Source organism: Vicugna pacos, chromosome 7 (assembly GCF_048564905.1).
Source record: "Vicugna pacos chromosome 7, VicPac4, whole genome shotgun sequence".
In the NCBI taxonomy this organism is placed as follows: Eukaryota; Metazoa; Chordata; class Mammalia; order Artiodactyla; family Camelidae; genus Vicugna; species Vicugna pacos.
The window spans coordinates 62061296-62074152 of record NC_132993.1 but is presented as its reverse complement, the minus strand read 5'-3'; the positions used below and the strand labels follow the sequence as shown (position 1 = coordinate 62074152).

Genomic DNA, 12857 nt, shown 5'->3' with positions numbered 1-12857 from the left:
CCATAAGTTTTGATAGCCTCCCAAGATTTGTCACATGACTTTTATGGCCCCTTTTCTGTGGCCAATGAGGAGCACGACGCAGAAACTAAAGTTCACCGTTCTGTTAGTGATGCCTCCTTAGCAGTAAAAAAGGAAAGAACCAGGTGGTAAAATTTTAATATATGAGCCAGGAGCTATGCTGAGCCCAAATGATGTAATTCTGCTTTCAAGGGAGCCTTAGTTTCTATATTGGGTTTCAAGTGTTTGGGATACAGAGATTAAGATAACATCTTTGCTTAGTACTCAGTACTGATGTAGGATCCATCCACACTTGCGGGGCAATCAGATTAACTTCATATTGTTCTTATAGAAATAATTGTTGCTTAAACTGCATAACAGAACACCCTAAATGATTTCCTAGTCACCTCTAGAGGAGGGCTTGTCTTCTTGGCACTTTGATGTTTCAGACTGGGTAATTTTTTTTTTGCTGTGGGGGCTGTCCTGTGCAATGATGGGTGTTCAGCAATATTTCTGACCTCTATCCACTAGATGCCAGTAGCACCCCCACCCAGTCATGACAATCAAAAATGTTTCCAGACACTGCCAAATGTCCCCTAGGGAGCAAAACGTCCCCGTTGAGGACGACTACCCTAGGGCATTTAGCTGTGCTTGAATCCCTCTAACAACAAAAGTAACAACTTAGCATTCAAGGCCTTACATACTAGGAATGATTATTCGCATTATTATTGTACCAAGTGCTCGGCTTTACATTATGTTGCTCCTTACTACATTCTGAGTCTGGCGGGATTTCGGGCCTTCTGTTTTACAAAGCAAAGTAGCCATAAAGTGACTTTCAGTATTGCAGTCACCTTTTCAGGACCACTCATTTCTATTCAATGCATAGCAACTATGAGTCATTTACTGGGAACCTGACGTGCTGAGTCCTTTCAGGACTCATTGAACACAAGTAGTAGCCAGCTGGGTCCATGAGAAGGCAGACAATGCGTTTTTCAGAGTTAGAATCAACCTCTTTTCTGACCAAAGTGGGACAATAGTGTAGATAATTCAAAACATCAGGTAGTCAAAAAGTAATTTATATTTGGCTATAAAGGCATTGAGTTTTTTTTTTAATCTGATTACCTTCCTAATTGGGATTATTTGATGTGATATTTTAATTAGTTTGCATTTGCTAAGCAAATACGTGCTATGTGCACATGACACTCAAACAATAAAGACTTGAAAACTCTAGTCCTTCTGATCAAGAGTTCCAGAGCAGATGCATTTGTGGAGGTAGGGACAAGAAGAGGGCAAAGATGATGGCCCTGTGCAGAGATGGGGCTCTGTATCACCCACAGCAGCTCTGGCTTCATGTTTTATTTACAGCCAATTCTCATTTTTCACAGTAGGCACGTTCCATATGGCTAGAAACAGTAGCACACTAAGGAAAAAATTGTGAGATGTTTGGGTTTTGTTTGGCTTTAAAAAAAAGTTGGCATGGGAGAATTCAAAATAGCAACCAGCCACTTCTTAAAGGACATGCTGCTAGAGTTTGGTTAAAACACATATGTTATTATTTAAGGTCTTTTGATTTTTCCAAATGGTGGTTCAGTTTCATGCAGAAACTATGCTTGGTTTTTTTGCTTTGTTTTGGTGTTCAGTCCTGGACTAGGTCCTAGAGTTGCAAAGACAAAGTTCAGTGCTTGCAGTTTGTTCATTTGTGAATGGCCAATATACATGTATCTCAGCAGTGCACCAGCCTGCACTCTGCCTATAGGTGGTTCTGTCGCTACCATTTCAGCGGGGTGTGTGTCATTCTGCCTCACGCAGGCACAAACTTTTGGGAAGAGGAGGTTGCATGGAGAGGATCTTCCCTGAATTGTTGAGAACTGGAGTGGGAAATACTATGGAGAGAAATTACTTGTGTTTTGTCCACAAAAGTGAATGAATCAAATCAGACCAACATTTGATTAGGCTGGTAATTTTCCCAACTCTCCTCTCTTGAACTGAGAGGGTGATTTTGATACACAGAGAGCTAGAAAGGACACGTAGCTTCCCTTTTCTTCTCCATTCCTTCATACACCTTATAAGCTCGAGATGCCCTTTCATCTACTCTTTGACATTCAACTCCAGAGGGTGTGGGCGTGGCTTCCTTAGAGGGGTAAGAGTTCTAAACAGTGTATGGTAATGAATCTCTCCCAAAATATCCAGTTCGAATGTAAATAATAGAAAAGTTTATAATAGTGCTTCTCACATTTTAGCATGCATCAGAATCACTGGGAGAGCTTGTTAAAACACAGATTCTTGGGCCCCAGGAGTGAAGATTCTAATTCAGAAGATCTAGTGTGGGGCCCGCGAGTCTGCATTTCTAGTAAGTGCTGGCGTGGCGCTGATCCTGCTGGTCTGGGCCACACCTCGAAGGGATTCAGGGTACAGAGAGAATTTCCTCACTACCTGACTCCTGTTTTAATTGCCTGCTGACCTTCCAGTGCTGATCATCCCAACCATCGAAGAGCACAAGCTTCCTGAGCCAGGAGACTCACAGCGCAACGAAAAACATGAACACCCTGACTTTGACTCACATGTATACTAAAGCCTCACGAGCAGGAATTACATAACTTTTTGTCAAGATACCAGTGCAGTTGATAAATTAAAGGGCAAAAGGTTCTCATATCAACTTGAAAACTGTCAACTGTCTGAAAGATAGCTGAATCAAGGAGAAAAATCCCCCATTCAGAAAGACAGCAGTAAATTTGCAGAAAAGTACTGTGGTCTTTCTGTGGAGGAATTTAAAGACATAACGATTTCAATTAAACGTGTGTCTGTCATGCAATCCTGAGCTGATTTCTGATAAAGCCTCAGAGAAAATGAGCTTGAATCTGTGCCATGCAGTCATGATGGTTGTGTATAGATAAAAAAAGAAAGCACTGGAGAAAAAAGTCTCATCTGAGATAAACACATTGGAAGATGATCAAGAAACTGGCAAAGAAAACACTCTGGAATTGTTCAGGAATTGAAGCCAGAGTCAACAGAAAACTTGATGGAAAAAAAAGATCTGTGAGAAATGTGGCAGGGGAGTAAAATTTAACAGCCTGCTACACTCAAGGGTCTTCCTCTGTATGGTGTAATGAGGATATTATATCACTGTTCACTGTGGATTTTCAAGCCACAACTGATTGAGTTTTATGTTTTTCAAGTCACAGCCCTTTTGGTTATTTGTGATTTAAAAAACTCTGAGTATGTGTATTTTGCTTTCACACTTAGTCCTTTGGGACTGAAGCAGTATTTTACACACGCTATTAATTTCCACGTCTCCCATACTGTCGAACTCAGAAATGAAACTGGGTACCATAGTTAGAAAATGACAAGTCCTTAAGGCAAGACAATGGTAACAACTATAATAAAAACCATACTAGCTAACATTTGAGAGTTCTTACATGCCAGACCCAGTTTTATGGATTTTAAGTGTATTGGTTCATTTAATCCTCACAAACAACTCTGTAAGAAAGGTACTATTATTATCTCTATCAGGCACGTGAGGCACAACAAGGTTAAGTAACTCGCTCAAGATGAATCTGTTAGTAGAAGAGTTAGGACCTGAGATTCCACAGTTCAGCAAGAACAATGCTATAGCATTTGGAGCCAGCAACCTAAGCACAACAAACATCAAACTGACTACTGCCCCATAGCTTTTTAGTAATTAACCAACATACACCCGCAAGGGAGTATACAAAACTTCTCGTATCTCAACTGGAAGGTTTTTGAGAATGGAAACAAATCTTTAAGAAGTTCTGCACTAAATTCATGACAGCCTTCTCAAAGCAGAGGAAACTAGCTGCAAATGTTGAGGTGAAGACTCACTACGTAAAACCATGCCACCAGATACCACGTAGGTCACTAGCTTCCTGTGCAGAGGGATCACCCAGACTGGTCAGAGGAGAGAAACTGGAGACTGAGTTGATGTTTGTAGCCATTTTAGGAATAAATTCTTCAAATCCATATAGGAAAGTGGTCAATTATAAATAATAAATTTAAAAGGAATAAATAAGTCCTCTATACTTTTCTATACCATATGATCTTGGTTTAAAGACCACTTATTCGTTTTGACATGTAAGTAAAGTGAAATAGCATAAATGACCAAGGTAAGTTACCTCATTCCATTACCATGCCTTGACATTCTCTCTGCACAGTCCCTCAAATCCATCATGCTTTTTCATTCCCAATCGTATGTTTTTTATAGGCTACCAAAATGGATAATTCCAACATACTTTTATCTACCATTGATATCTCATCTCAAAAATTCTGCTATCTCTGTCACCTCCCTGACATTTGTATGCCCTCCCTCCCATCAGCTTCCTCTGGGCTGGGCAGGAGTCCAGCTCCCACCCTGGGTTTGATCAGTTTAGCGCCTCACTTCTGAGTAGTCATTCCAAGCTGATCTTCCTATGACTAGGATGAAGTTCTGACATAGCCTGTTGGCTCAATTGTCCTTAACAAATGAGACTTAGTGGAAATTCACTTTTTCAGAACTTAGGACTCATTTGGCTTTCCTAACATAAGAGACTGCAGAAAATGTGACCCGATTGTTTTGGCTTTTGAGGTACAAAATGCTTGGGTTCCCAGCAAAAACCAATCTCCCTGTATTGTCCCTGTCAAATAAAAAGTTCTGAGAGACATTTCTTTCTAGCAAATGACAACTATGTGGCCAGCTTCCTTTAGGTGCAGCAAGAACAATGCTTTTAATTCTGTCTCCAAGATCATCGAATAAGCAGAGAGAACAAGAAAATGAAATTTTTGATATTATGGAAATGAAATGTTCAAATGACACAAATGACAATGGGCAATTTTCACATCACTCAATAAACTGAGGATCTATTCAGCCCTTATTTATGCCAGGAGTTATTTCGAGTTTAAAAATCAACTTTAAAAAAATGTAAAGGAATAAGATTCTCACCCTTGGTTTCACGGGAGAGAATCTGCCTCACTCAAAAACTTCCAAGGGAAGAGACTGACTGTTTTGATGGGAAAAGGATCCTCAACCCATAGGGATTCCCTGCTGAGGAATGAGAACACTGTTTTCTTTCGCCCCCAACAAAATAAACTCTTGCAGAAGTAGTATGAAAGCACTGGGATGATGCAGCCTCCTTTTAAAAGAAATAACTTTCTTTTTAATATATCCCCTTGGGCACTGGGAAGGAAAATCTTTTTGCCTCTTAGCTGCTGATTCAGGGACCTGAGAATTGGGTCAAAATGAAAAAAACAGCAACAACAACAAAACACCCCCCACAGCCCTGCCTTTAGTTAGCTTAAGAAAGAAAGTGTCTTTAAAAATTATATATTCTTTTCTTTTTAAAAAGGAGACATAACGCTTGGGTCACAGGTAGATGAAGCGCTAATGGACATGCTTTAGTTTATGACTTGTTATAAGTCATAACTTATAACTTATGTTAGTTGCAGTTTCAATCAGTATTTGTAGACTGACAGTGTCTAATAACCTCCCCTTTTCAAAAATTTCTTCTGCTGAATTTTTGTTTTGTCTGTCTCTTCCTTTTTGGGTTTTTCTTTATTATCTCTACTCTTCCTGGCTAGGGAGGACATTAATGCTTTTCTGGAATTTCAGTTTTTCGAAAAAATGCAGTATTTCAAATCATTTGGTCATTTAAAATATCTGATTTTGCACATGACTTAGTAATACGCTGATGACATGACTCTCCATGTTTGGACATTATTTTCTCTATCTTTTTAGAGGTGGAGAACTTTAGCGCTGGGGAAGATGGGGCTTTTCTAGTTAAACCTGGTTAAACCTTTCTTAGTTCTTGTTTCTCCCCTTTATGTCCAAATATGTTACAACAGGAAAAAATTCCTTTCTTATTGCCGCCTGCATTTGTAGTTTCAGCTACAATTTACTTCAATAGTCTTTTGGATAAGAAAAGATCCTCCAGAAATCGGACTTCTACGAAAGCATTTACGGCAGAATATGCATTTCCAAGGTGAGATACCACACAAATTTTAAGACCTGTGTCTCTCTTAGAAACAGTTAATTAAGCAGTTTCAAGGATGAATAACATATAAGATATATCTACCCGAGAGTGTATTCCTTCCATTTCTTGAACTAATTTTGCCCACCTAGAGAGAGCAGTCCTGTGTTGTTTGTACGTGGAGGATTAGATAAGGGATACACCAAAATCTCCTTGGCAAACAATGACTGTGTTCAAACAGAGAAAGTACTAAAAACAAATGACCTAGTTTTTTTCCCTTTGGGCCAAGTGTATGCGTCACAATTTACAAACACGAATTAATTTTTGTCGTTGTGGCCACTTGTTTTTAGACTATGCTGTTTATGTGTATTTGGTGGAAGGCACACGTTTCCAGATTCTGTCTCATGAAAGAAACAGACTTGGGGACGAGGACGAGGCTCGCACGCTGTGACTGTCCCTGCCTGCCGCACCAGGGGGGTGTGATGGTGCCTTATTCTCATTTGAACCTCAGAAGGAAGGAGACTTCTCACTCAAAAAATATCTAGACTTCTTGCTCCTTTGCTTTCTGCTAAAAAACAGGCACACACACACTTTGAAATAGGTGAATAGCCGACTGAGCCTCACATGTATAGTCCTAAGACACAGCAAGCTGGTCCCATGGGAGGCTTGGCAGATTCTTGAGGATTATGAAAAGCATGCCATGAACAGGTATTTCCCCCAAATGATATGAATTTAGTTCAGCCTGAAGACTAAAATTTGAGTGTGTGGTGCTCAATAAAAACTTGACTGATTGGATGGAATTCTACCTTTCAAGTGTTCTATAGTTTTTTCCTAGGAAATTCACTCTTGCATAGCTAAAAATACCAAGTTCTGTTAGGTTAAAAATATACTGATTGGGAGAAACAGGTGTTAGTCATGCCATAAAGATAAGCTTCTTTCCTGCACTTTGAGAATGCCTAATGTATGTGAGAGAGCCACCCTCACTCCTCCATATCCAGAAGAAAACTTCCTATTAATTTCTCTACTCCCCTGCACTCACATTCACATTCTCCCAGGGAATCAGCTGCATGGTGGCTAAGCCAGGTCCCTAGATACCCGCTTACAGGCTTTCTTAAAGGTTTCTAGGCAATAAGGGAGCTGCAAGACAGAGCTGGGCTGGCTTGTTGGTGGCTGGCAGGCAGCCGGTGTGAGGTGACTGGCAGAGCACATAGGCATGTCTGCCCCTAAAATATCCCGTGAAAGAAAACAGCCGCCAATGATAACTGATGTGACTAAGGGCAATGAATAGAGTAACAGATCGGTTGGGAAAGCCGTGTACAGAGACCTAGGGACCACAGGGCAAGGGGTCAGCAGTAACCGTGTAAGAGATCACTTGCAGTATCACGCCCTGGGGAATTTTTAAAAGCTTTATGCTTCTTTGGGACTCTGGGGTAACCCCTTGGAAGTAAGTAGAGCAGCTTTTATTATTCTCATTTGATGGATAAGGTTAAATGACTTCTACAATTTAATAGTGAACTCAGAAAAGTCCTGAATTTATACTACTTCAGGAAGATAATGGGTTTAGTATGATCTCATAATGGATGAGAAGCTCCCTTTACCCTGACAGCCAAAGAGTAGGCCGGAGGCATGACATATGGGTGTGAGACTCCCATAAGAGAGATGGGAGAGAATCTATTCAATAATTTACAGTGCTTCTTGACTGAGCACTGCTCTCAGGTTGGTGGGCTGATTATTTAGTGACTAACGTGCCATTTCCTGGTCTACTTTGTACAAATAGTAATGTTCTCAGGGTTTTCAGACTTAAGGGGAAATGGAACCCCCAAATTTGAGTCTCCTCTACTGAGATATTCTTAGTCAATGGTTTCTACATGTTTTAAACTTAGCAGGTGTCAGGTTTCCTAATGAACTGCCAAGTGCATGTCCAGTTACAGACAACCATCCCTTTGGAATGGTTGAGTCAATTTCTTTAAGAGCAATCTTCCTAAGGAAATAAATCAAGATAATTAAGAGCACCAGGTGGTACAGAGGAGAGAGGATGGGCTTCTGTGTGAGACGGCTCTGGGTTTGAATCCCACCTCTAACTATCCACAGTGTGGAGTGGCATCCACATGCCTTCACTGAGCCTCAGTTTACCCAGTTAATAACGGGGCTAATATCCACCCTTCACTGGGGTCTTGTGAGGATTAAATGAAACGAGATTACTTTATTAAAATTAGTTGACATTAAAAAGAAACCTCATCAAGGTAAACCCATTCTGCACCTGAGGCAGGATTCTGTCTTAGATGGCAGATGCCATGTTTTAAAAAGATGGATCCTAATGCCTTTCTGGGTATATTCACACTACAAAAATTATTAACACTGTGGATCCATTAGAAGCCAAATTAAACTGCTTTCCCATGCCATGCCACTGTCATGCAGGGTGCACGCTCTGGGCAGATTTCACGCATTTTTGTCATTGGGTTGGCAGAGCTGTCAAATGCCAGTTCTGAAAGATGAGGCTGTCTACAGATGCTTGCATAACACAGTTAAGCAGAGACACAAAAATGAAAATATCCCTTGGCCATTCTTTGTGTGTTAGATAACTTCTGTTTGTACTTTCAGATGCGCTCTCTACCCTGCTGCTACTGCCCTGGGCCTGGAGCAATTGCTCTGCACGTCTCTGTCGGTGCTTCCTTGCCCTCTGGTTTCTGGTTGAGCTTGGTTAATGCGGGGGCCATCAACAGAGACTGGGAGATGAGTGAACAAGGGACATTTAAACCTTTTTTTTTTTTTAAGTCATGCAGACACAGACATGATAATAGTTGTATGAATCACTAGAGTAAATGCACAGCTACTCACAGTGGAGGTGACTGGCCCCAGACCAGCCTGGCACCAGAATGCTGAGGGGATTAATACCTCCGCTCACCTGTAATCCATTAGTGACGCACTGGCGCCCTGCAGAGCACTGCCTTGGAACACCTAGTATGTGTGTTCAGTGAACTTCCCATAGATGTTAATAAATTATTGATTAGTCATAAAAACTCACGATTTATTGTATGATTCTTAATTTGGCTATGAATTAATTATTCCTAGCTCTTTACTACAGCATATAACCACTACTTCCCATAATCACATAGAAGATATGCTTTGCTTAATGCAAAACTCAGCTGTAAAAGTAAACATGATTACACATGTAAACATTAACACCATGCTCACTATTTGCAGGTATTATGTCCTTAAAAAAAATTAAAAACAAATCATTCAGTGCTTACCGGATCCCTTTTCACGAGCTCTCCATTGGGCACGACTTCGACCAGGTGGATGATGATAATTATAGAATTCAGGATGTAAGTCAGAAACATGTTCTTGTGCAGAGTCACCCGTTGGCAGCGAAGGCTCCTGGAAGGAAAAAGTAACAGAAAGGATTAACCAGGGCCAAAATGTTGACGTACCTGGGGGAAAAAACCCACGTTGGTAATATTTTTAGTATGTTCTTTAGCAAGAGACGAAAGAACATACAGAAATAAGTGAGGCTGGTCCCACCTCTAAGACTCATTACTAATTTCTGCCTGAGTTTTAAAAAGTTTTTCAGTCATGGTAGCTCACAGTTTTTAGTCTTAAGGGTGACTTCCTACAAAAACTAAAAGAGTGAGTGATAAAAATCACTTTTAATTACAACAAATGCTGTGAAATTAGTTAAGAGAAGGACTTTTGCAAGAGAAACCATTAGGGTTTGGAATTATGCTTCAGAAGAAAAGTCTGTCCACCGATGTGACCAGGCAGAAATCGAGTGGCAAATGGGATACCAGAGCCTGAAGTCAGGACCAAGACTGCCTGACAAAGCACTGAATCCCTGTCCTTTGCTCATCACATACACAGACTTCATCATCTCCTGTCACCCTTTCTCTTTCACCATTTGTTTTCATATCTTATTTTTTGTATTCCAACAGGAATCAACTCTGTGGTTCCTCCTTTCCATGTCCTCCTGATGGTGGAGCTCAGACACAGGCAGAGAATTCCGAATGGGCTCAGACTGATCTAATGCTGAGGCACAGTGTGGTTTGAATCTGGGACCGATCCAAGTGTGCTGCCTCTTGGCACAGCCATTTCCCACCTCGGGGGTATGAAACAGTTGGCTGGATTTTCCCTTCCTTTCCCCTCTACGTCATAAATGTGTACATATGTATTTGTGTGAATGTTCACCTAAATACACATTACTTTAAATATCCTATGTCCCTTTTTGATGCAAATGGAGAGAGCCTGCAGGATAACGAAATTGGAATGATTATCCTAGATGAAAATAAATCTTGTGTTTGACCATATTCGATTGATCCAGTCAAAAAATGTTTAGCAACAAGTGAGAACTTTAACATTAACCTTCAGTTAATGAGGTCAATGACTGAGCATAGTAACTATTTCTAAAAAATCTCCACGGAATAAAGCTAGAATCCCAGGCATTTTGACAAGGAATTTCTGGGGAGAAATGAAATATGAAAATTCTTTCCTATGTTTTCAAATCAAAAGAAAATGAGTTGTCAATTATCTGTAGTAAAAAGTAAATCTAGGCAATGAAGGCATCTGTTAGAGCATATTTTGATTATGGTAGCTACATTTCTCAACTTTTCAGGGAGCACAAGCATTAGCTGTTTGCTTTTTTTCAACCTGCTGAGCAGGGGAAGCGTGCAGGAGGCAGACAATGGTAAAGACGGGGTTTAGAGAAGAACTTTCTCTCTCTTTCTCACACACAGTACCATGTGCTGCTTGATGTAGCGCCAGAAAATTCTGTTAAATAAACTGAACATAATTGGTTTTATAAAAACACTGTAAAAGTTGGAGGAACACTTAAGGCTTTAAAAAGAAAAAAATTATTTATGTGAAATAAATAGCCCATTTGTACGGCATAAACTCTTCCATAAAGCAACTGCTAAACCTGTGACCTGCCATTTTTCACAGTCATAATAGCACTTTATAATCCTTCTCACTGGGAGGCAAATATCCATGGTCTCATTATGGGATTCAGCCTGGCTTAAACCAACGACAGTTGATATTACGCAGGACTAAGGGGTAGGGACGGATGCATCACTCCGTACTGTTATTCTCATGCGTGATTCTCTTTGGATTGGGTGCAGGTCAATAACCTGTCGATGGACATTAGCTTACAGGGTTGGCTAATGTCCAGTCTTTTGTGTAAACCACAACCACCCTGAATAAAACATACTTCCTCCACCTCCACCTGGCTCTCAGGCCCTTGTATCCCTGTTTCATCTTTCTTCTTAACACTTACTGCCTCCTGACAGATCCCACATTTGTTTGTCGCCTGTTATTTTCTCCTTTTCTCTCACTAGAATGGAAGTGCTAAGGGAATTTGTTTTGTGTACCTAGAACAGCGTCTGACACAGCGACAGGCTTGATGCTCTTTTTTGCATTAAAAATCTTTATATAATAGCAATTTTCTTCTTTGAGCCGTGACCACTAAATAGTTTTCCAGTACATCAGGGAACTACATTAAGTGCTAGACGATCTCATATCTTGCATTTTGCATCATACTCAACATTTGCCAGATTCTTAAAATAACTATTAACTAATATTTGACATTATCCTGTTGTTCGACATTAGTTAAAACCTATATACAGTACTGCATTATGTAATCAATGAGAAAATAATGGTTTAAAGCTAGATAAACTGTTAGGATCCAAAGGAAGAATATGATACTATATGAGTTTCTGTTTCTTGAAGGCTTCAATATAATTTCTGCTTATTGAGTTTTAAAGTTTTCATTACACTTACTTGATAACATTTACACTAAGCTTTTTGAAGGGAGTTAAAGGTACTTTAAATTTATCAAACTTCTTTCAATAATCCAACACATATCACGTGTGTACACACTACGATTCCAACCTTCTTGTAGATGCTAGGGACAAATGGGGGAACAAATAAACAGCTTCTGCCTTCAGGGACCTTATATGTTACATCATTATTTACTCCTGTGATACATGTTCTGAAAGAGACGTATAAGATGCTCAAGAGGATTGACTGAACTTAACATAAGTAATTATGTGTTTATTTATTCTCAATACAAATCTCCTATCCTGTTGCTTAAATGAACAAGAGAGGCGGACATTTTCCTGTCAGACCTGAAATGTCTTAAGTAGAAATAGCACGAACCTGATGTTAGCTATAATTTATTCCTCTTGATAAATAACAAGTATTTAGATGGATAGGACACTGCTTACTGGAAGTGACAGGGAACTATGTAATTACTATAGGTTCTCTAACAGTGGGAGGATAAGACAACATAATCTACTCCTGTCTTGGCTCAATCAAGGTGTCATTCACATGTGAGGAAGAGAGAATGATTTACTTTCATATGAGTCTCAAGATGTCGTACTTTAAAGCTAAATGTCATTTTCATGAGTTTATCTGGTGTAAATCTTTCACATTAAAACTTCTTTGTTTCAAGTTACTGGTATCCTGTGTATATATATGTGGGCTTTTGAGGATCCTGAAGTTGTATGAGAAGGTATTTAATATTTGCCTTGAGTTTTGCAGACTGTATAAACCAGTTTAATATCATAGGACAAGGAACAATTTTAACTAAGTTTTCCTTCACTTAGGTATTCTACCTTGCTCATGATGGACAAGAGAAGGGAGGGAAGGAGAGGGAATGTGAAATGGACTGCATTGAGAGTCCTAGAAAATTTCAAAACACAACATACTATACATCTTTCCTACTTGACAAGGCACTTAATACCTTTGGATTTAGCACAAAATCTTTATCCTTAAGGTACTCCCTTTCAATCATAATTGTTGCTTCTTTTTCTAATACTACTGTTCTATGAGTGAGTACGTGCCAAGAGATGACCAACAGTTATCTCTGGTGTCCTGTCATGTCAGGGGTGGGCTGGGAGAAAGGAGGCTATTTTG

The 12857-nt window shown here is 39.8% G+C and overlaps 1 protein-coding gene across 1 annotated transcript in view; it reads right to left on the bottom strand.

The window, feature by feature from the left end:
* CALCR (calcitonin receptor) overlaps positions 1 to 12857 on the bottom strand; it is a 39925-nt gene that overhangs the window by 13321 nt on the left and 13747 nt on the right. The window contains exon 6 of the mRNA XM_072964988.1: positions 9206 to 9332. Coding sequence (XP_072821089.1) covers positions 9206 to 9332 — 127 coding nt within the window. The remainder of the gene's footprint in view (positions 1 to 9205; positions 9333 to 12857) is intronic.